Genomic DNA, 24,485 nt, shown 5'->3' with positions numbered 1-24,485 from the left:
AGATGAAGATAAAGCACTAACCTTACTAAACTCAATGGGTGCGAAGACATACGGGCTATTGAAGCATCTTCTATCACCAGCTAAACCGGCGGATCAGACTTTCGCTAAAATTGTTGCTGTCCTGAAAAATCATTTGAACCCCACACCGCTGATGTTAGCGGAACGATTTAAATTTTATGCGAGAACGCAACTGAAAGAGGAAAGCAACACGGAGTATTTAATTGAACTGCGTAAGCTAGCGAAATACTGTCAGTTTGGGGAAAGTCTGACAGAGGCACTGAGAGACAAATTCGTGTGTGGATTGTCGAAAGAAGGAACACAAAAGCGGCTGCTTGAAGAGAATGATCTTACACTTGATAAGGCTGTCACTATTACAGCATCGCACGAAGCCGCAGCGAGAGGCACTGCGGAAATGCAGCTGAAGGCAGCGGTACTCAGCGTAGATCAAATGGCTTTGGGTACAATGAAATGTTATCGTTGTGGAAAGACAACACCCGATCAGAACCAATGCTGGTTTAAAAACCAGGAATGTAGAAAATGTGGCAAGCTTGGTCACATAGCTAAAGTATGCCGGTCAGGAAAGAAGACCAGCAACAAAAAGTCACCGCAGGAAAAGTACAGAAAGGTACATAAGGTGGCTGAGAAGAGTTCGGATGAACAGAATTCGGATTCAGACTCCAACAGCAAGGAACTGGGTAGTCTGAGAATTCACAATGTGAGTAAGGAAGCTGACCTACAAACTATCTGGGTCACACTGCAGATAGCAGGAGTCCAAGTGAAGATGGAATTGGACACCGGATCGGCGTTGACGGTCATGAATAAGCAAGATTACAAAAGGTTATTCACACATATTCCCCTACGGGATACGGAGATAGTATTGCAGACATACACGGGGCAAAGAGTATACCCCATCGGAAAGATAAAAGTCAAGGCGATACACAAGGGCAAAGAACACCAAGGAATGGACTTATATGTACTACCTGAGGGAGGTCCACCACTTCTGGGACGGGAGTGGATCAGGAAAATAAATATGGACTGGCACTCCCTAAAAGCAATGACGGTAGATTCCGGAAAAAAAAATGTCAAACCTGAACGATTGTCCAGAATATTGGATGAGGCTAAAGAGGTGTTCCAACAGGGATTGGGAACACTAAAAGGAATTAAGGCAAAAATCAAGATTGCAGAACATGCAAACCCAAAATTTTTCAAAGCCAGACCGGTACCTTATGCGATACGACCTGCTGTGGAAGCTGAGCTGGAAGGGCTAGAACGTTCAGGAGTACTGTCTAAGGTGGACTGGAGTGAGTGGGCCACGCCCATTGTTCCCGTCATGAAGCGTTCATCGAGTAACAAGCCAGGGGAACCGGGGAAGGTCCGCATCTGTGGAGACTTCAAGATCACGGTTAATCCGGTGCTTCACACGGTGCAATATCCGCTTCCGCGGATTGAGGATATCTTTGCTTCATTGTCTGGCGGGAAACACTTCACCAAGATAGACCTGGCGCAAGCGTACTTACAGATGGAAGTTGAGGAAGAGTCGCGCCAGTATCTCACAATCAACACGCACAGAGGCTTGTATCGATATAATAGACTGTTTTTTGGAGTGGCTTCGGCTCCAGCAATTTGGCAGAGGGCCATGGAGCAGGTATTACAGGGAATTCCAAACACTCAATGTTACTTGGACGATATCCTGATTACAGGAGATGACGATGAGGAACACCTTGCAAATTTGAAACTGGTGCTCACCAGATTGAAGGAATATGGACTTCGAGTTAATCGCCAGAAATGTGAGTTCTTTCAGAAACGGATCTCGTACTGTGGCCATGTCATTGACCAGGAGGGGCTGCACAAGTCACCTGACAAGATCGAAGCTGTTGTGAAGGCTCCCGCTCTGGAAAATGTATCCCAGTTGAGGTCGTTCCTAGGGTTGATTAACTATTACCATAAGTTTCTGCCAAATCTATCCACGGTGCTGCACCCGCTGAATGCTCTTTTGCAGAAAGAAGTACCATGGAAGTGGAGCGAGGACTGTAAGAAGGCCTTTCACAAAAGCAAGGCATTGATCACCTCAGAGGAAGTGTTGGCTCATTTCAACCCAACGCTACCTATTCGTTTAGCTTGTGATGCTTCTCCTTATGGTATTGGAGCAGTACTCTCACACAAGTTGCCAAATGGCTTGGAAAGGCCAGTCGCATTTGCATCCAGATCATTGACCTCCGCTGAGCGCACCTATGCTCAGATAGATAGGGAGGCTCTCAGCCTGGTGTGGGGAGTAAAGAAGTTTAATCATTACCTGCAGGGCCAGAAGTTTACACTGCTGACAGACCACCAGCCGTTGGTATCCATATTCAACCCTAAAAAGGGCGTTTCCATTATGACAGCGCAAAGGCTACAGAGGTGGTCCCTTTTCCTAGGGGCACACCAATATGACATAGAATACAAAGGATCAAAACAGCATGGGAATGCTGACGGTTTATCGCGCCTACCGTTGCCAACGGTAGAAGAGGCGCCTACAGTGGACCCAGTGGAGATGTTCCACTCAACCATAGTGGAATGTCTACCAGTAACAAATTCTACCATCGAAAAGGAAACGAGAAATGACCCGACTCTCTCACGAGTCTACGATTTAACGGTGAAGGGATGGCCAGCACATGGCGAACCACTGTTGCCAGCATTCTCGCAAAGAAGAGAGCAGCTGTCAGTGTGCCGAGGAACTTTGATGTGTGGATCCAGAGTGGTGATTCCACCCAAACTCCAGCGTAAAGTGCTAAAGGAGCTTCACGAGGGGCATCTGGGTGGAGTGAAAATGAAGAACCTAGCCAGAGCGTTTGTGTGGTGGCCAGGTATCGATGGAGACATCGAAGAAATGACCAAGAGCTGTCTAGGATGCCAGAAGGTCCAAAACGCCCCACCACAAGCCCCTCTACATCCATGGGAGTGGCCCTCATCTCCATGGCAAAGGGTACATATCGACTTTGCTGGTCCATTTATGGACTCAATGTTCTTAATCGCGGTGGATGCACACTCCAAGTGGCCGGAGGTAATAAAGATGTCCTCCACCACCACGGAAAAAACCATCACAGTATTAAGGACCATATTTGCCAGGAATGGGCTGCCGGAACAGATCTGTTCTGATAATGGACCGCAATTTCTGTCCGAAGAATTCAGGAAGTTCTTAAAAAACAATGGGGTTAAGCACTACACGTCCGCCCCATACCATCCCGCCACCAATGGATTAGCTGAAAGGTTTGTCCAGACCTTCAAGAAGGCCATAAGGGCCATGGGTAATGAAGACATAAATCTACAACATAAGGTAGATAACTTCTTGTTGGCGTACAGGAATGCAACACATGTGGTTACAAACCAAACTCCCGCCATGATGTTTTTCAATAGAAGACTAAGATGCCGGCTGGATTTGATCAAGCCAAACATCAGAAGGGACGTAGAGAACCGGCAATTTCAAGGCATGAATGAAAGGCCAACTAGAACCTTCCAGATAGGTCAACAAGTTTTGGCCCGGGACTACCGTACCGAGAAATGGCAGCCTGGAACTATTTGCACACGACTAGGACCGCTGATGTATACTGTGGACATTGGTGAAAGCATAATAAGGCGCCATGTTGACCAGATCATAGAGTCATCCGAAAAGGGACAACCTACTCCACAACTCTATACGCCTAATGATGAAGCAGAGATACCCATAGTATCTACCTCCGATCCGGTGATACTGGAATCAGATGAACCCGACACTGGCATTCAAGCCGAATCGACCTTGCCAAAAGAACCTACTACACCACCGAAAACTACTACACCACCGAGGCGTTATCCGGACCGAGTCAGGAAGCCTCCAGAGAGACTGAATTTGTGAACTGTTTTTACATGAAGTTGTGTATATATGTTATTATGTTATGTTAATGGGGAATATATACTGTTAAGCTAAAAAGGGAGGATTGTGGTGTATGTAACCGTTCCACCTTTAAGAGAACTATTTTAAGAGTTGCACTACTTTATCTTGGCTGCTGTAGACTGTAATACCGGTGGTGACCACACCGGTATATAAGTGCTGTGTAATGATTTATTGGGCAGTTCCGCCCGGACCTTCGACTAGTAAAGACCTGTTAAAATTTACTCTTGTGGTCTGTGTAGTAATTCTCACTATAACACACAGACTTAACAGAAGGCGCTATATAAATGCAAGTTCCTTCTTCTTTCTTTTGTGAAATTTTTAAACATTTAGCCTGGTGTGCCCCTGCTGTTTGAGGGGATAACTGTACCAACTGGTGTGGTAGTGAGCCGCACAGATCAAGATTGGGATTGGCTGTGTTGCCCCCTCCTCCTCCTCCTCCTCTTCTTCTTAGGCAGTCCCTCGGAACCGAGGATGATGTGCTTCCACATTAAAAATGAGTTCGCAGGTGGCTGATGAGTCCAATGCGGGACCTACAGCCTCTGTCACAGGTAGGGCAGATGGTGGTTGAAGGGGGGGGTGGGTGGGGTGCTTGGGTTGACGTGCGCTCCTTCCGCTGCCTATGCTTGGCTTCCGCTTGCTCCCAGCGAAGAGACTCGAGGTGTTCGGCGCCTTCCCGGATGCTTCTCCTCCACTTTGTGCGGTCTTGGGCCAGGGATTCCCAGGTGTCGATGGGGATGTTACACTTTTTCAAGGAGGCTTTGAGGGTGTCCTTGAAGCGTTTCCTCTGCCCACCTGGGGCTCTCTTGCCGTGTCAGAGCTCTGAGTAGAGCGCGTGTTTTGGGAGTCTCGTATCGGGCATGCGGACAATGTGACCCGTCCATCGGAGCTGATCCAGCGTGGTCAAAGCTTCGATGCTGCGGATGTTGGCCTGAGCAAGAACACTGACGTTGGTGCGCCTATCCTGCCAATGGATTTGCAGGATCTTGCGGAGGCAGCGTTGGTGGTACCTCTCCAGTGCTTTGAGGTGCCTGCTGTACATGGTCCATGTCTCTGAGGCATACAGCAGGGCGGGTATCACTGCTGCTCTGTAGACCATGAGCTTAGTGCCGGGTTTGAGGTCCTGGTCTTCAAACACTCTCTTCCTCAGGCGACCGAAGGCTGCACTGGCACACTGAAGGCAGTGTTGGACTTCGTCGTCGACATGTGCCCTTGTTGACAGTAGGCTCCCGAGGCACCGCAAGAATCCTCCTCAATTGCCTTCTCCCAGTGGCCGAACAGCTCCTCCCAGAGTCGCAATGCAGATTCCGCCCACTAAGGGGCACAATGGACATGATCTTCACCGCACATCAATTACAAGAGAAATGCAGGGAACAGCACCAACCGCTGTACATGGCCTTCTTTGATCTCACAAAGGCCTTCGACACCGTCAACCGTGAGGGATTATGGAGTGTCCTCCTCAAATTCGGCTGCCCTCAAAAGTTTGTCACTATCCTCCGCCTGCTTCACGACGACATGCAAGCCGTGATCCTGACCAACGGTTCCACCACAGACCCAATCCACGTACGAACCGGGGTCAAGCAAGGCTGTGTCATCGCACCAACGCTCTTCTCGATCTTCCTTGCTGCAATGCTCCATCTCACCCTCAGTAAGCTCCTCGCTGGAGTGGAGCTAATTTACAGAACAAACGGGGAACCGTTCAACCTCCGTCGCCTCCAGTCCAGGTCCAAGGTCGTCCCATCCTCTGTCGTCGAATTACAGTATGCAGACGACGCTTGCGTCTGCGCTCACTCGGAGGTCGAACTCCAAACCATCGTCAACACCTTCACCGAAGCGTACCAGAGCATGGGCCTTACACTAAACATCCATAAGACAAAGGTCCTCTACCAACCTGCCCCCGCCACACAGTACTGCCCCCCAATTATCAAAATCCACGACAAGGCCTTGGACAACGTGGACCACTTTCCATACCTCGGGAGCCTACTGCCCCCTCCTAACTGTTGAATAACTCACTAATCAAACTTACACTTGAGGAATGGTGGAGCCACCAGAAAGCTGCCTTCACTGGTAGCAGTGCTTTTCAAAATTTCCAGTGCTGGAGCCCCTGTCCGAACTTCTAACTAAAGACAGGAGCTGCTACCCAAAGGAAAACAGCATGGCATACTGTTATTTGCACCAGCAGATCTCCTGTGGTGTTGCTCGTGGGTAAATGGTGGGTTGGAACACGATGTTTAACTGTTAATCAGGTCTGTGCCATTAAAGTCACTGCTGAGGGTTCTCGCTGTGGGGAAGCGGTCTAAGGAGGCAATGCTTGCAATGCCGGCTGCCTGTATGTTCTGGCTCCAAGTCAGAAAAACACAGCATAAAATGATTGCCTTTTAAAAAAAGACTTTTCTGTGTCTTTAACAAAGTGTGACACTTTAGAGTGTGATGGACACGTTAGATGTAAGAGGGACAGAAATCTGATAGCCTCGTTTGCACCCCCCCCCATCCGTACCGCTCCCCTCTCCTTCTCCCCCCTCTCCCGCCACCCCTCTTTCCACCACCCCTCTTCCCCCACTCCAGCACCCCCAACCTTTGAGGGGGAGGGTGAGGGGTTATTTTCATCATGAATGCAAAATAAAATTGTCCAACGCCTTTTCGTGGTCATGAAGACCCTCCCATTTAATGTTGTCCTTCGCTGTTTCCATCCTGATCGTTTTCTATATATTGTGGGTGCCTGCAGACTTTGACTTCACTTTAAGTTGCAAGTTAACGTGTAAACCCCATCAAGCGCCGAGCAGTAACGCGGCACACCGTCCAAGTCAATATTGTGGATGATGACAAGATTCTCATGCACATAATTTTTGTCAATAAAATGAGTCCCCGCCAGCACTCCTGCCCTGTGCAGCCAGTAAGTGTGTGTGCTGGAGCAGCTGCCGGCTCGGCTCCTTTGGGCGAACTGTTCCAATCGCCCACATGCAATGCATCTTTTACGAGGCTTGAACCGATGGAGGGCAATCAAAGTTTCTGCATTGATGCACCGTCCCAAACTTTGTACCTAACCAACACCCTGACGTCAGTGGAGCGAATGTCAGTATCAGGTAGTGAAACTGACACAGGTTGTGAGTTGCGGAAGTGCTGTGTGCACGAGGTGCGAGCCGTGCACAACATTGCAGCCTCGGGAAGAAGTACAAAAGGATTTTTTATAAAAGTCGCTCGCGTTCAAACTTTTGTTATTATTTTTTTTTTGGGGGGGGGGGCGGGGGACGTTTTGCAAACACAGTATGGGGGAGATCTGCGCCCTTGCAGGGACAAGTACAACGCACAGGGTGGCACACCACAGGACGAGAAGATGAATTCTCAAAAGCAGTTGACCCACTCCATGGCCATCCGTGGCGAAATCCAGAGGTTCGAGGGCGTCCAGCCCAATGTTTACAACGTCTACAAGTTGCTGCATCGCGTTCCCGATCCCTCGCTGCGGAACACCATTCAGGAACTTGTTACACGCATTGAAGGTAAGCAGGTGCATTCTCCCCGGGATTCTTTCCGAGAACACATACACACACAGCGAGCTCCAAGACTTGGGGTGGGTGGGGGAAATCCTCTTACTTTTAACACGCCGCGTTTAACGGAATTCTCCACCTTTTGAAAAGGTTCGAGCTGCAACGCGAACCACTCACGTCTCTTCGATTCTCCCCCCCCCCTCTCCTGCCTTATTTTAACAGCTGTTCCCGCGAGTTTCACCGACCGAATGGCACCCCTGTAATCTGACGTGTAAATGTCACCCTGGGGACATTGTTACTTGCATTACAGTGTTTCTGATGGCGATTGAGCATTGCAATGTTTGCGGCGCAGTAACTTTGCGAACAGCCCATGATATGTAAAGATGGCTCGCCGGACAGGTGCCACTTGTCGCTTTCAGGCTTTGTAATTGTTACATTTCCCGACACTAGTTTCTGTTTTTAAAAAAAGATCTAGGAGCTGGTTCTAGGGTGTCCACGTGTTGTAAATAACGCCTGCTTGTTTGTACAATGGTTTATTTTGTCTCTCCAGGAGTGTTTTGTGTTTATTTATTCCCCCCCCGCCCCACACTACACTTGAATCCGACCACATCATTCAACTCCACTGCCCGTGATTTTCATGAGTGGATTTTGTGTTTGAACATTGTTTTAATATACATTTGAATTTGAATGTTGTGCTTTCATTGAACGCTGTAATGTTTTGGCAGTTCTGCTTTTCCTGACATTGGAGGTATACGGGTCTTTGTTTATTAGTCAGGAGATTACTGGATTTGTGCCAGATCTCCTCCTGAGGGGAATCACCTGAAGTCCTGAACGCATTAATTTCGTGTCAACATTTACAAAAAAATCACCGGCAAAATCATTTCACACCGAGTAATGGACAGAGGGAATACGCTATGAGGGAAGGAAGCCCAGTCAAGCAAATGTAGCGTGAGTTGCTTTAAGTGACACCCAGATGAGTTTTTGGAAGAAAAAAAGATTGGGGATGGCGAGAAGTTGTTAACTTACTTTTTGAGGTATAGTCACTGCTGTTAGGTCACAAATTGTGACAGCCATTTTGCCCACAGTAAGGTTCGCACAATCAACAAGGAGGTGAATGACCGCCAAACTGGTTTTGATATTGGTTGTGGGAAGAATGTTGGTCAAGACACCGGGAGAACTCTCCACTCTTTTAAACATGTCACAGCCAAAAAAGGGCCATATGGCATGTTCTAAACGTTCCTCGGTTTCATCCATGTAATGGGGACAGGGTCTCTTTCATTCGCCAAGTAATTAAGATCAGAAAGTTCAATAAATTCAAGGTCAGGAAAACGTCTTGACTGGAAAAATAGCTGCTCCTGTTTTATACAGTGTGGAGGGTCCTAGTTGTTAAATGACCAATCTTATTTGCTGCAAAGATCAGTTCTATATTCTGGATTCATGCGTAGACCAGATATTGGGAAATGTTACAATTTGTCGATTTGCATTTTTGCAGTTTGACATTTAGAGTGGAGTGTAAAATCACTGAGGGAGGAAGTGGTCTCACACAGCTTCAACCCTAGCAAGGTCTTAGCTGCTTTAGGGGAGGGCAGAGCTGTGGTTAAACAAGAATGGGGGGAGTGTAACTGTAAAAACAGTATAAGAACATAAGAAATAGGAGCAGGAGTAGGCCATTCGGCCCCTCGAGCCTGCTCCGCCATTCAATAAGATCATGGCTGATCTTCTACCTCAACTCCACTTTCCCGTCCTATCCCCATACCCTTTGATTCCCTTAATATTCAAAAATCTATCGATCTCTGTCTTGAATATACTCAACAACTGAGCCTCTACAGCCCTCTGGGGTAGAGAATTGAGTGTCATAAATCTTGATTTCTCAATTCCAAACTTGTCAGCAAAACACTGACGGGGAAATGTCTAGCTATTTCTATTAAATCACGAAATTCAAAACTTGTCTCCAAACAAACTGAGATTGTGTAAATGACTACATTGAGGGCTGTGTCTGTGCACCCTCTACACTGTCTTTCTTTGCATGCTTCACTCGACATAAATAACATTCTGCAGGCCTTTCCTTGCTTGTATGTGACTTCAGTTGTGCCCCATCGCCATTGTGCCCAAAGTGGAGAAATAGAAGAGTCTAACGCCGCATTTACCTTGCATTGCTGCTGCTGCTGCCATCCCAACACCTGCTACAGTTCTGTGCCACAAATGAGGCAGTGCCTAAAGTCTCTGAGCAATACAGACCAGGAAGGTGCCAGGTGCCATCTTCAATCCCTGGCCTGTGCTGACTCAGCAGATCTACCACTGCCCGTCTGAAGGGATGCTAGTATTTAGCCACAATGACCCTGTGTTAGAAAATGGAAAGTCTGCCAGGATTCCTGCTCCTGATCACTATCCAGTGACCTAACTGGAAGTGCAGGTATGTGTGGACACTGGGTGAGGACAGGATCAGGGCTTGCCTGTGATTTCCTCTATTGTCAGATGGTCTTCTGGTGCACACAGGCCATGTTTACACATGAATAATGGTCCAAGGGATTTGAATTTCGGAACTGGCAATGGAAGATCACATTCAAACTCCATGTCAAGAGGGTGTGGGCAGGGAGATTAAACTGGCAGGACCAACCACCTCTCAAAACATCACAATGAAATTCCTCTAATGAAAAGTGGAGGTAGCTTTACTCTGCGCTAGTCCATGTTATACTTGGGAGTGCTTGCTGTTTTTTTTTTATTCATTGATGGGATGTGGGCGTCACTGGCTAGGCCTGCATTTAGTGCCCATCCCTAATTGCCCTTGAGAAGATGGTGGTGAGCCGCCTTCTTGAACCGCTGCAGTCCATATGGTGTAGGTACACCCACAATGCTGTTAGGAAGGGAGTTCCAGGATTTTGGCCCAGCGACAGTGAAGGAACGGCGATACAGGTCCAAGTCAGGATGGTGTGTGGCTTGGAGGGGAACATGTAGGTGGTGATGTTCCCATGCGTCTGCTGCCCTTGTCCTTCTAAGTGGTAGAGGTCGTGGGTTTGGAAGGTGCTGTTGAAGGAGCTTTGGCGAGTTGCTGCAGTGCATCTTGTAGATGGTACACACTGCAGCCACAGTGCGCCGGTGGTGGAGGGAGTGAATGTTGAAAGTGGTGGATGGAGTGCCAATCAAGCGGGCTGCTTTATCCTGAATGGTGTCGAGCTTCTTGAGTGTTGCTGGAGCTGCACTCATCCAGGCAAGTGGAGAGTATTCCATCACACTCCTGACTTGTGCCTTGTAGATGGTGGAAAGGCTTTGGGGAGTCAGGAGGTGAGACACTCGCCGCAGAATTCCCAGCCTCTGGCCTGCTCTTGTAGCCACAGTATTTATATGGCTGGTCCAGTTCAGTTTCTGATCAATGGTAACCCCCAGGATGTTGATAGTGGGGGATTCAGCGATGGTAATGCCATTGAATGTCAAGGGGAGATGGTTAGAGTCTCGCTTGTTGGAGATGGTCATTGCCTGGCACTTGTGTGGTGCGAATGTTACTTGCCACTTGTCAGCCCAAGTCTGAATGTTGACACTTCATTCTCTTCTGTGCCTAGCAGCATAGGAGGTGACCCATTTCTTCCACTGCTTTACGTCCAGCAGATGGCTAAATACAGGGTTGTTTCCATAACAAAGACCCTTTTTATATAGTCAGGTTATTGGCCCGACTCCCAACCCCCTACTAGGATGTCTGGCTAGATACGATTGGTGGGGGGGCGTGGGTAGGGAGGCCACTTCACTCCCATTGGATGCGAGTACCCCACTGGATGTCAATCCAGTACTGAGAGACTGGAGCTCTGCTCTGCTCGCTGGGGTGCTGTTCTCACTGGATCACCAAACTTGATGTGCTCCATTCTCTCGTTCTGGCATCCTCCACTTTGACTAGCACAAACCAACCTTCCGCACTGAACAAAAAACAGAGCCTAGTTCCCAGTTGTAGCTTTATCCTGAGCGGTGAATTTATTTCTTTGAACTTGTGTTTTAAACTCTTGAGTTGATGAAAGGCGGGGTCTCCTTTCCATTTCCTGGTGAGAAACTAGAAAAAAGGAGAATAATGGTGTGCCTGTGTGGGGTGGATGTTCAGGAAACAAACTCCCCTGATAGATCCATTAGTAAGTGCACTTTCCAACCTGAGACTTACCCGTATCGACTAAAAGAAAGACTTGCATTTCTATAGCACCTTTCACGACCTCCCAACACGCTTTAAGGCCAATGAAACACTTTTGAAGTGTAGTCACTGTTGTAATGTGGGAAACGCGGCAGCCAATTTGTGCACAGCAAGCTCCCACAAACAGCAATGCGATAATGGCCAGATAATCTGTTATTAGTGATGTTGATTGAGGAATATATATAGTGCCATGATCATTTATGTCTACCCAAGAGGGCAGACGGGGCCTTGGTTTAACGTCTCATCTGAAAGACGGCACCTCTGACAGTGCAGCGCTCCCTCAATACTGCACTGGAGTGTCAGCCTAGATTTTTGTGCTCAAGTCTCTGGAGTGGGACTTGAACCCACAACTTTCTGACTCAGAGGCGAGAGTGCTGCCCACTGAGCCATGGCTGACACTTATGACTAGTTGGGTTCTAGCTTTCATCCCTGGTCTATGCTGATCTCTGGCCAGGCTTAGGGCTGTTAAAATTAGCCTCGGTATCACAGGACTAAGGAGGTGTAAAAAAACATCCACCAGCGTTCTTCCTCCTGATCAATATTCAGTGATTCCTGTTGGAAGATCTTCGTGTATGTGTGTGTGTGTGTGTGCATGCTGGATAAGGACAAGAGTGGGCTCAACTCTGATGTCTGCCATTCAGCCTGCCGACACACTGTCTCTGGCCAACGCGTAAAGAACGGTGACTTGTGGCCGGCACCTGTGGAACTGTACTTCAGCAAGAAGTCAACACCTTCACCAGACAAGTGGTCGATGTGAAATGTACTGTTTCTGATGGCTGTGTAACTCATGTCTTTCCAGGTGTTTTGTGCAAGGTTTTGGCAGGGCCAGATTAACACACAGGCTTATTAGGCCCGTGCCCAAGGGGCCCTAGTCAAATATAAGGCTCCCACAAAGGACCCTGTGCAAATATGGGGCCCCCCTGTAAAACTCACCATAACACTGAAAAACTGCATACAACCACTGAGGCAAAATATTTAAAAATACTGTCAGCAGGGGGAATGGTAGAGTTTGTGTTTGGTTCGGGAGGGGGAGGTGCGGAGGAACCCCGAATGGTTCTCTGTGTCAAGGGCCTCAAGAATTCTTAATCTGGGCTTTGGAGATCCCTTGCTGATCAGCGTAAATATCACGGGTGCAGTTTTCACACTGCTGTGATGTATACATCAGTTTTTATGGTACATCCCAATAAAAGTAATGCTGCCTATAGGTGCACTGAACAAGAAAGACACAGTTAAGATGCGAATTGTTACGAATATGGCAGACTGCGGATGTGGGCGGGGGGGGGGGGGCAGGAAGTAGAACAGCAGGTTGAATTTCAAACTGCATGGTTTTGTGGTCCATGGGCTTTTTTTCTGAAAGATGGGTTTAAACAGAAGGGAGAATGAAAATAACAATATTTTCCAAAAGACTGAACAGGATAATGCCTTGAATTTATCACTGAAGGAGACCAGATCTCTAAGCATTTGCCAGCTTATGCCACTAGATGTGAATTCATGTTCTCCCTGAGAAGCCCATATCCTGTAAATATTTAATCCACGTGTTATTTTCTTGTCTAATTTTGGCATCAGTCCAAAGTAGGGTGGTTTTATATGCATGTAGGGTTAGAAACATAGAAGATAGGAGCAGGAGTAGGCCATTCGGCCCCTCGAGCCTGCTCCGCCATTCAATGCGATCATGGCTGATCATCCAAATTCAGTACCCTGTCCCTGCTTTCTCCCCATACCCCTTGATCCCTTTAGCCTTAAGAAATATATCCAACTCCTTCTTGAATATATTTAATGTATTGGCCTCTACTGCCCTCTGTGGTAGAGAATTCCACAGGTTCACCACTCTCTGGGTGAAGAAATTCCTCCTCATCTCAGTCCTAAATGGCTTACCCCTTATCCTTAGACTGTGACCCCTGGTTCTGGACTCCCCGACCATCGGGGACATCCTTCCTGCATCTAGTCTGTCCAGTCCTGTCAGAATTTTATAAGTTTCAATGAGATCCCCTCTCATTCTTCTAAACTCCAGCAAGCATAAGCCCAATTGACCCAATCTCTCCTCATACGTCATTCCTGCCACTATTCCTGTTGAATAGTACCCATCCGCTGTATGTTTTGCTGGTCAACTTGTATCTTGTACTGAGTGGCGACGTTATCACTGACATACATGAGGGTTTTTGCACTTTCTAATTCTCTCTCCTGTCTTTGGCTAGAGGGTCTGCTATCTCGCCCAAGGGGCCATTTTCTATATGTCAACCTGGGCATTGAATGTTGGTACACTGTTTGTGCCTGATCTCATCCTCTGCTGGGGGAGGGAGATAGCTATTCTCTGCTCGCTGTCTGTAGTTCTTTATACTGGTGTTTACAACTTCGACACAGATAGTATACAGAAGTAATCTTTCTGCCCAATGTCCACATATGCATACTTCCAACAAGGATCAAAGCTAGGGCTGCCTTAGTCCCTGTGACTCTGTGCCACACCGGGCGGTGTATTTGACAACTGAGCCAGCAGAATTCGATCATTTATCAGTTGAACAAACGCCAAAAGCAAATATTGTTGTATAATGCAATAAGTTGAGGCATGGGGGACATCGGTGAAATCTAACCTTGTATTTTCACTGATCTGTGCCGGTCATTAGCAGGTGTCCCTTATGAGGGATGGTGTTCTTTGCTCTATTGCATTTTGTTGATCTTCCCCTGTCTGCACAACATGGCCCCTATATGCTGCCTTCCTAAGGTAGAGAATGAAAGAAGACATTCAAGATGACTTCTACCTCTGCTCGGTGCCTCTGTGTCAAGGATCGCGCAGATCAGTAACCGACTAGATGCCAAGTCACAGGCACTAAACCGTATTCCGTTGCTCCTTGACATCGTGCGTGGGGCTCCAACCAGCGCTGCCGTGTTTTTATTTTTAATTGGGCCTTCTGTGAATTCAGAAACGTGCAGCCCACTTCTTCAATTCCACTAGGCAACCTTACAGCAGGTAAAACTTTTTCTGACTAAATGTGCGGGTTTTGAAATCTGCAAGGGGGGGGAGACTCATTCCGAAAGTGCTTTGTGGCAGCAGTTATTTCACATCCTGTTTGTTTAGCAGGGGAAATGTTAATAAGGCAATGAAGTGATGGAGGAAGCCAGGTCTTGATTGACTGTATGTAGTTAGCAAAATGGCACGGTGAACAGTTAGAATGGCGTCCCCTCCACTGACTGCTCACCGCTAATCGTTTGAAGGAATATGACATTTTCTAAGCTCTCATCAGGGGGCATGTGTGTTTTTGTAGCACAGTATCTGCTAAGTCTCTTAAGTATTGATTGACGTAATTCAAAATTGGACTTGCTATGTGTGGAATCAGAGTCTGCATCCATTGCCTGAGGCCTGTCACTGCTGAAGCCCCTGTATTCCCCTCCTCTTGCCTCCCGTGAGGTAAGTAGACAAGTGCCCCTGTAAAGTGGGCCCTGACCAATGAAACAGCGCTTGTTTAGTCATCGGATTTTTTTAACAATTGATGAACAATATCGTGTTGGCAACAGACCCCTAGGCCTCCGACAGTGCCAGTCGTAAGCCAGCAGGTTTGTATAAGATTACATCGAATGTACAGCACAGAAACAGGCCATTCGGCCCAACTGGTCTACGCCGGTGTTTATGCTCCACACCAGCCTACTGCATCTCACCCTATCAACATATCCTTCTATTCCTTTCTCCCTCATGTACTTCACTAGCTTCCCCTTAAAGGCATATTTACCTATCTAGAAAATTTGTATTTTACGTCCAAAATATGGGGGTTGATTTTTTTTTTTGCTTGTGCTCCTCGTGGCAGGTTGTGTCTAACAAAATCTTTAAAGGCACCCAGCAGAAAACGGCCAAACTGGGTGTACTGGTTGACATGAATCAGTCATTCATGAAAGAAAGACTTATTCAATAATACTGAGCGGCCTATGGGTGGCGCTGTCCAGGGAGAGTATAAATACTCGGGCATGGGCCCAGCTTGCGCAGGACATTCTTAACAAGAACAAGTGAAGGACACAACTAGACCTCCATGTTGTAAAACAGTTGATTAAAGCTTTGTTTAACTCTTAGACCAAGTGCCTAGTAGTTTTCTTACGTCACTGGTCATGCTGAGGATTGTGGCACAAGTTTGTGCCCCACTGTACATATTAACAGTTTCAGGCGGGAGGGGGGACCTTCGGCCCATCTAGCCCACCTGTCCACAGTATCCCCTTGGTGTATTTCTAATAACCTTGAAACCCATTTGTTGAGAAGAATCTGATTAGTTCCTTCCTGAAACCCATTGGGGCTTCTTCTTCCACCGCCCGTGGAATGTGCATCAATGATGCAATGCGACGAGGCTTCAACTCCATTCCCACCTATTCCAAAAGGATTCTATTTCCGGCCCACCCCTTTCGCTCCAACTGGGTTTTGCTCCGAGTCTCCCTTCCCCAGCAAGTGGGCTCTATACCTGCTGCAGATAGATAGCAAGTGACATCAATCAGTCATTCATGAAAGAAAGACTTATGAAATAATACTGACTGGCCTGCTGGTGGCGCTGTCCAGGGAGAGTATAAATACTCGGGCACGGGCCCAGCTTGCTCAGGACATTCTTAACAGGAACTAGTGAAGGACACAACTAGACCTCCATGTTGTAAAACAGTTGATTAAAGCTTTGTTTAACGCTTAGACCAAGTGCCTAGTAGTTTTCTTACGTCAGCAAGTGGGCAGCTCTCCACATCTCCTCCCCCTCTCAGTGGAAACAGATTTCCAACCCACACCCTATCGTCCACCTCGCAACAGAAGTCTGGCAACGGCGGTTCATTTTGCCAACCCAGTCGGATCAATCCTCGCTGAGGGGGCGGTGCGCGCGTGTGGGAGGAGGGCTGGTGGAGCGAGGAGGAGAATCCCGCTTGTTCCAACAGTTGCCATTACTCAACTTGAGAAAATTTACTTTTATCTCGCTGTCTGAACCTCACCACACTGGTGCCCTGTTTAGTTGGAAACTGTCCAGGTAAACATTCTGGTGCATTTTCCTGGGTTAAAGGGGCAGTATCTTTGTGGGAAAAATGGCCATTTTATTTTGTCCCTTAGGAGTGAAAAGAGCCAAGTACCACTTTCGTTACAGTGACACACACACAGTGGAAGCATTGCCTTTGAAATATTTCACACAGAGGATTGTTAGAACATGGAATGCTTTACCATCGGGAGCTATTGAGGCAGAGACAGCAACACAATTTCAAATGGAATTGCATTAGTCTTTTTTACAGGGCGAATATAAAAGGATACGAGGCAAGGGCAGAGGAATGAGATTAGAGTAGACAGGTCCAGTTGAAGAGCTAGCACCAGCACATGTGGGATGGGCCGAATGGCATCTTTCTGTGTTGTGATTTCCATGGGCCTGATTTTAACTCTGGGTGGGTGGCGGGATGAGTTAGAATCTCACCCGCTGCAGCAGAGAACAGGAATATGCTTTAATGAACTAATGAACATGCTGCCGGCTTTGGTGATGACGTTTCCTCAGGTGCCAATCGAAAGGTATGGGAGGCCTACCTGTCCCTGTACACAGGCACCTTCAACTCCAGCACTGTGTTAATGATGGGAGTGTAAGATTGGAGTATCCAGGTTCACCTGTGGTTGGGATTTTTTTTTTATTGTTCTTTTCATGAAAGGTCAAGGCCTCTAACCCAGGTCATGTCACTGGTTGGCTCCAACCATTTTGTGTGTCTTTTGGATGAGATGTTAAACCGAGGCCCCCGTCTGCTCTCTCGGGTGGACGTAAACGATCCCACGACCACTATTTCGAAGAGGAGCAGGGGAGTTCTCCCCGGTGTCCTGGGCCAATATGTATCCCTCAAATCAGCATAAAAAAACCCAGATGATCTGGTCATTATCACATTGCTGTTTGTGGGAGCTTGCCGTGCGCCAATTGGCTGCCGCGTTTCCTACATTACAACAGTGACCACACTTCAAAAGTACTTCATTGGCTGTAAAGCGCTTTGGGACGTCCTGAGGTCGTGAAAGGCGCTATAGAAATGTGTGTGTATGTGCGTTCAAATGGAAACTAAAATTCTACACTAACAGGATCTCGATCGCGAGTAACAGACTGTTCCTGAAAGCCCTGGCTACTGAACCAATCCAAAAAACACCTAATACAGAGACACCGCCCATTAGACAGAAACAAAGAAATGTTTGTGGTTTTTTTTATATAAAAGCTTTCGCTACATATGGGCTGTTACTGTTTTTGAAAAAGGAGAAATGTTGTTATGACAACAGCACAGTATACAACCCAGTCAGTAGCTGTCACAAGCCAGGCTCTCTGCAGGCCTTGGGAAGGGCGGCTTGTAACTCATTGTAGATAACAGAACTGGAGTCCCCCGCACAAGGCCCAAACTTCAGTCTGGAATGTTAGTCCAGCTGTCTGATTGTGTCTCCCATTTTTATCTTTCTGTTCCTCTTCCTTCCACTCCACACACAATTAGCAAATGAAACCGGGCTGGTGGCATCCTCTGTCACTCTGGCCTTCGTTGCAAGGAACTGCACATAAACTGGTGCAGATATACATGTTTATATGTTTTATTTTCTCATTGAAGTCAATGGAGAGTAAAGTCGGGCGGGGTGTACAACCCGAAGCCGCTCCATTCCCACCGGGCAGGTGAAGTTAAAATCTCCCCCGAATGGTTTTCGAACTTTTCTGCGGGGACCCCCTGCAGTCCCTGGGTCACCTGCCCTAACCTGCAAAAGACCGAGTCGGTCACTATTGCAGGAAACATTAACATACAGAAACCGTGAAATGCAGAAATCCGACGTCTTTGCAACCCCCCCCCAGTTCCAGAAGCCTTTGTCGATTCCCTGGGGCCCAGTGACCCCAGTTTAGATGTTTTGGGATCATCTCCCGGGGCCCTGTTTGTGGAGCGCGGTTACATTTGCATTGTAAGTGCGGATGGCTGTTGGAAGTTAAGCCAGTTCCTCTTTTGCTGCTGGTGGTGAACATTTTTCATCTGAATTTAAACTCCTGTTTCTTAATTCATTTATTCTTTGCTGGCTGAATAAATAAACACTGGACGACTGTTTCTCCCGAGAGGTGAATTGATTCTTTCTCAACAAAAGTAGCCAAGGCAATTCCTACGGCCTGTGATGCTGCACGCTACTACAATGGGAGAAGAGGAGAGGATGGCATCCACTATGACAGTAAATGCCACTTTAAAGCCCCTTAGGGAAGCTCCCTCAATGGCACAGCGAACGTACCCAGTGCATAGCTGTGCCACGCAGACTAGGAAGGCCCACGATTCGATCCCTGGTGTGAATGGAGTTGGCTGCCCTCAGCTAGTTAGTCAAGCAGGTTGGAATCGATCTCCGTTCCGGCTGTGGTTAAGTAGACTCCAACATTCCCGTCTCGGTTCACGTGAAGACTGCCCACTTGGGTGACGTACCGCAGGGTGCTTGGCACCTGCTGAACCATACCTCGGGGAGGGTGAGAAAATCAGTGAGATAAGGGCAGCGTTGCAGAAAAATCTTGGGAAGTTGCAGCCTTTTTGCACCACTCAAAATGTCTGTGGTGAAATTTTGAGCTGTCTGCTGCTCCCATTTTCACTCAGACATAGCCTGCTGCTGTATTAGCAGTAAGGACCTTAATTATTGTGCAGCAGGAGTTTGTATACCACAGCCCAACCTTGTGTGCAGTAGTGTTGGCCAACAGGACTTGTTCATTTCAACCCGGATCTTCTGGCTGACTTAGTACCTTTCAGTAATATTGGACTGCAGCCAATGGCTGTGTTTTTTTTCCAGAAGCAAAACACCTATCTAAATATTCCCCCTCACCTCGCAGAAGGTGCTGAGTCCTACTAGAGGACTGTTTCAGGAGTGTCAGCAGCCCTAGTTTACCCTCCTAAAGGGCCCATTCTGTGTGAGCCGACACTTTTCCAATCAGAATTATTTCGACACCAGCAATAAATCGCTTGCCAGAAACAGGTTGACGACGTCCGGAAAAAAACAATCTGGGCTAGTGGCTTAGCCGACTATTCGACTGTGGGAGGGGTCACCGACGAGCCGGATCCTGCCCTGTCATTGGCCTCCACAGAAGTGACCTTTGCAGCAGAGGTCACTGGGTTGGAAGGGTGTGAACCGTGACTTTATTTTGCCTCCTCCTGAGTTCAAGAACACGAGTGGAAGCGATACCGCTGACGTGACTGGCTGACTCGGCACAAGCGCAGGGACTGAGCCTGGCACCTACCTGAGCTGTATGATTCAGCACCGCACCAGGCTGACAATGGGGAAACGATGTTAACCCTACCCACTTGGCAGAAACCGGGTGTGTGGGCACTGGGCAGTTAAAATGCCACAGGTGCCGAACCTGATTTTTAACTTATTCCCGAGCAGGCGGCAAAAGCACCTGCCTGAAGCTGGCAAGATCCTTCTCCAATGGGTATGGTGGCATAGTGGTAATGTTACTGGCATAGTAATCCAGAGACATGAGTTCAAATCCCACGTACAGGCAGCTGGGGAATTTAAATTCAATTAATTAAATAAAAATCTGGAATTAAAAACTAGTATCAGTAATGGTGACCATGAAACTATCGGATTGTCATAAAAACCCATCTGGTTCACTAATGTCCTTTTAGGGAAGGAAATCTACTGTCCTTACCCGGTCTGGCCGATATGTGACTCCAGACCCACACCAATGTGGTTGACTCTTAGTTGCCCTCAGCGGTTCAAGAAGGCGGCTCACCACCACCTTCTCAAGGGCAATTAGGGATGGGCAATAAATGCCGGCCTTGCCAGCGACGCCCACATCACAAATAAAAAAAAATAATGCAGATCGGGGCCTGATGATGTAATCGGGGCCCCGACTACAATTTTAACTCTGGGGAAACCATTGCGACTTTCCTGCCCAAGCGAAGACAGCGGGAAGAGGGTCCGGGACCAGAAGAAGAAGGCCATTTAAAGTGGCTTTTTAAAAAATTTTCCTTGTGGGGGCCGGGAGGAGCAGGAGTGCTCCTGCGGGCCTTGCAAGGAAAGTTTAGGCCCCGACCCTTCCCTCCCACAAGACTTTTCCGAAACCCTGCTCCCCTCGATTTTACCTTCTCGCCAGCGAGCCTTCCCTTGGTGACTCCCACCGCCGGCACCTCCGCTGGCCAGTTGCCACTTTCTGCCCATTTCGGGCGGGTAACTGACCGGCGGCATACAGATGAGGTCCGGGCGTTAAAATTGCCCGGGCCTCAAGCTACTAATGTCGGGCGATTACCTGCTTTCCCCCCTACTCCGCCCAACTGAATACTGCTCCCAGTTAAAAGTGCCCTGATATTCCTAACTGGTGTCTAGAATCATCACTTTCGAACATTCTTTAAAATTCCCCGAATTTACCACTTGAGCACTGTGGTGGATTTGGACAACCAACAGTGTCTCCTAGAAACCGAGACGAGGACAGATGGTCTTGCACAGTGTTTAAGTGGAGCAGAGCAGGAGGCAGGCAGCTGTACTGCTGGTACTCAGCAGTCGAACGTCACAGAGAATCATCTTCACAAAGGTTAGTGGAGAGGCACAGCATGTTTTGCTTTCGGTCAGCCGGGTAACCGAAGCGTCTGGAAATCCACCATCCAGAGTCTCTGAACCAAGAGAAGACTCTTAAATGCGGGATGTGGGTTTCCTTGTATGCCAGATACCCGGCTGAGCAGACAGAAACAGGCTGTGCCCCCACGCACGCTGTTGCCCCAACCTGTGCCACCAGGGTGTCGAGACCTGGCATACACCCACAGTTCTCCCCGTGCTGAGTTGCCAATTATTGGCCATGCCAGGACAGGGAGAAGTTAAATGTGGAGCAAGTCTGCCAGGCCTGAACGCCTTGCCACTTCGGTCTGTACCACGAAGTCCTACAACCACATTAAACATGGTGCCAGCCATGGCTCAGTGGGTAGCACCCTCGCCTGAGTCAGAAGGTTGTAGGTTCAAGTCCCACTCCAGGGACTTGAGCACAAGAATCTAGGCTGACACTCCCAGTGCAGTACTGAGGGAGGGGCAGTGCTGAGGGAGCGCCGCACTGTTGGAGGGGCAGTACTGAGGGAGGGCAGTACTATGGGAGCGCCGCACTGTCGGAGGGGCAGTACTGAGGGAGCGCCGCACTGTCGGAGGTGCAGTACTGAGGGAGCGCCGCACTGTCGGAGGTGCAGTACTGAGGGAGCGCCGCACTGTCGGAGGGGCAGTACTGAGGGAGCGCCGCACTGTCGGAGGGGTAGGACTGAGGGAGCGCCGCACTGTCGGAGGGGCAGTACTGAGGAAGCGCCGCACTGTCGGAAGGGCAGTACTGAGGGAGCGCTGTACTGTCGGAGGGTCAGTACTGAGGGAGCGCCACACTGTGGGAGGGACAGTACTGAGGGAGCGCTGCACTGTCGGAGGGGCAGTACTGAGGGAGTGCTGCACTGTCAGAGGGGTAGTACTAAGGGAGCGCTGTACTGTCGGAGGGGCAGTAATGAGGGAGCGCCGCACTGTCGGAGGGGCGGTACTGAGGGAGCGCCGCACTGTCGGAGGGGCAGTACTGAGGAAGCGCCGCACTGTCAGAAGGGCAGTACTGAGGGAGCGCTGCACTGTCGGAGGGGCAGTACTGAGGGAGTGCTGCACTGTCAGAGGGGCAGTACTGAGGGAGCGCTGCACTGTCGGAGGGGCAGTACTGAGGGAGTGCTGCACTGTCAGAGGGGCAGTACTAAGGGAGCGTTGTACTGTCGGAGGGGCAGTAATGAGGGAGCGCCGCATTGTCGGAGGGGCAGTAATGAGGGAGCGCCGCACTGTCGGAGGGTCAGTACTGAGGGAGCGCCGCACTGTCAGAGGTGCTGTCTTTCTGATGAGACGTTAAATCGAGACCCCCTCTGCCCCCTCAGGTGGACATAAATGGCCCCACGGTCACTATTTCGAAGAAGAGCAGGGGAGTTCTCCCCGGTGTCCTGGGACCAATATTTATCCCTCAACCAACATCAGATGATCTGGTCATTATCACACTGCTGTTTGTGGGAGCTTGCTGTGCGCAATTTGGCTGCCATGTTTCCCACATTACAACAGTAACTACACTTCAAAAAATACTTCATTGGCTGGGACGTCCTGAGGTCATGAAAGGCGCTATAGAAATGCAAGTTCCTTCTTTCTTTAAAAATGTCCGTTCGGCTGTGTTTTGCCTGTAGCAAAGCTAGTGCTACTGCCTGAGCATCTCTGATAAATTAAAAATTCAGTTTGGGTAAACACAAAAGCATTTTCCCACCCCCTCTTCCCACTCCTCCCCAAGCTAAGTTACAAACCAACTGTTTGTTTGAATTTGGTGGGTGCGTTCTCTCGTTCCGCCTTCACTGGTACATTTAGGACTTCTCACTTCTGTAGAAGGGATAGTCGGGGCTTGTGGCCTGTATTCGGCTCTGCAGGCCATCATTTGGGCACCTCTGTGCTGGGGGTCCTAGCCCCACCTCCCAGACGGAAATGAGGCACACTCCACTCGGTGCCACACCCTCCAAATCAAGAGGGCCCCGGGAGGGAGCAGAACACCCGTGTACTGTCTCCATTGGAGCGTGAGGGCCCAAAGAGGAGAGAAATTGGGGAGAGGAAGATATTTCGGCCTTTTCTGAGAGTGCCAAAATTAGACTGTGAAAATGGTCGCTACTTGAACAAATCAGATTTGTCTTACTGGGTTAACCTGCCCTCACGTGATTGTATCCGTTTCCCTTGATCAATAGCACATTGGATTTCGTAGGAAGTTGTTCTTCTATATTTATATTAATGTTAAATAGCACTGGGCAAGTGATCTGAAACCAGTGAAACTGGGCTTTTGCTTTGCCCAAGTTCCCGTTCCTGGTGCAGCCTATGGTACCTATGCTGAGCTGCTGCCAATGTCTGGGTGCATGCTGGGTTTGTTCCCTCCTCCTGCCCTCTCCTACTGGGGTACAGTTCTATGGCTGGCAGTCGCCCTGTAGGACCTCGCCCAAGTGGCCATTATTCACGTGTGAGCCTTGGCCATGCATGGCGGTCGGATATTCGACTGTGCGGGGCATCACAGTCCACCCATTCACCGTCCTCGCCCAGAGTCCACACACACACTCATGCTTCCAACAGGGGTCACTATGGCCTCCGACTGCTGACCTGGCTGAGGTTAGTTGCAACTCCTAACAGAGCAGGGGATCAAACCTGGGAGCTTTTTGTGATCTGTACGGCTCCTGATTCTCACCCACTGCTGGAAAGTGTGTGCGTGCACATGCGCACGTTTTGAATGAGGGTGGGATCGCTGCCCCACCCCCGTAAACAAACAACCTTTGAGCTGTCACTGGAGTCCACACTTGAAGAGTGGCCACTCGCATGAGGGACCAGAGGGCTGGGAGTGTCTGTGAAGTTGTCGGCGTCAGCACCTTAAGGACAAGAGAAAATTGGCAAAGGGTAGGGAATGGGGTGGGGCAGCAGGGGCGGCGGAGAAGACCCCAAAAGCATGCTCAGTACGTTCGAATTAACGTGATCTATCTTGTATCTTAGAAAGTATAAAGAAACTCTAATACTGTGCTCGTTCAGGAGTGTGTGTGTGTGAGAGAGTGTGTGTGTGAGAGTGAGTGTGTGTGTGCGTGTGAGAGAGTGTGTGTGTGTGATTGTGTGTGAGTGAGTGTGTGCGTGTGATTGTGTGAGTGAGTGAGTGTGTGTGTGTGCGCGCGAGAGAGTGTGCGCGCGTGAGAGTGTGCGTGAGAGAGTGTGTGCATGTGATTGTGTGTGAGTGAGTGTGTGTGAGAGTGAGTGTGTGTGTGAGTGTGTGTGTGAGAGAGTGTGTGTGTGAGAGAGTGTGCGCGCGAGAGTGTGCGTGTGAGAGAGTGTGCGTGTGATTGTGTGTGAGAGTGAGTGAGTGTGTGTGTGCGCGCGAGAGAGTGTGCGCGCGTGAGAGTGTGCGTGAGAGAGTGTGTGCATGTGATTGTGTGTGAGAGTGAGTGAGTGTGTGTGTGCGCGCGAGAG

The 24,485-nt window shown here is 48.8% G+C and overlaps 1 protein-coding gene across 1 annotated transcript in view; it reads left to right on the top strand.

Moving 5' to 3' along the window:
* Positions 1–7,129: 7,129 nt before the first annotated feature.
* LOC147097098 (arf-GAP with GTPase, ANK repeat and PH domain-containing protein 1-like) overlaps positions 7,130–24,485 on the top strand; it is a 189,577-nt gene continuing 172,221 nt past the window's right edge. Inside the window, exon 1 of the mRNA XM_085972930.1 lies at positions 7,130–7,401. Coding sequence (XP_085829056.1) covers positions 7,239–7,401 — 163 coding nt within the window. The 5' untranslated portion in view covers positions 7,130–7,238. The remainder of the gene's footprint in view (positions 7,402–24,485) is intronic.

Source organism: Somniosus microcephalus, chromosome 33, assembly GCF_052327205.1.
Source record: "Somniosus microcephalus isolate GS21.2 chromosome 33, FLI_Smic_1.0, whole genome shotgun sequence".
In the NCBI taxonomy this organism is placed as follows: domain Eukaryota; kingdom Metazoa; phylum Chordata; class Chondrichthyes; order Squaliformes; family Somniosidae; genus Somniosus; species Somniosus microcephalus.
This window is presented reverse-complemented; position numbering and strand designations above follow the sequence as displayed.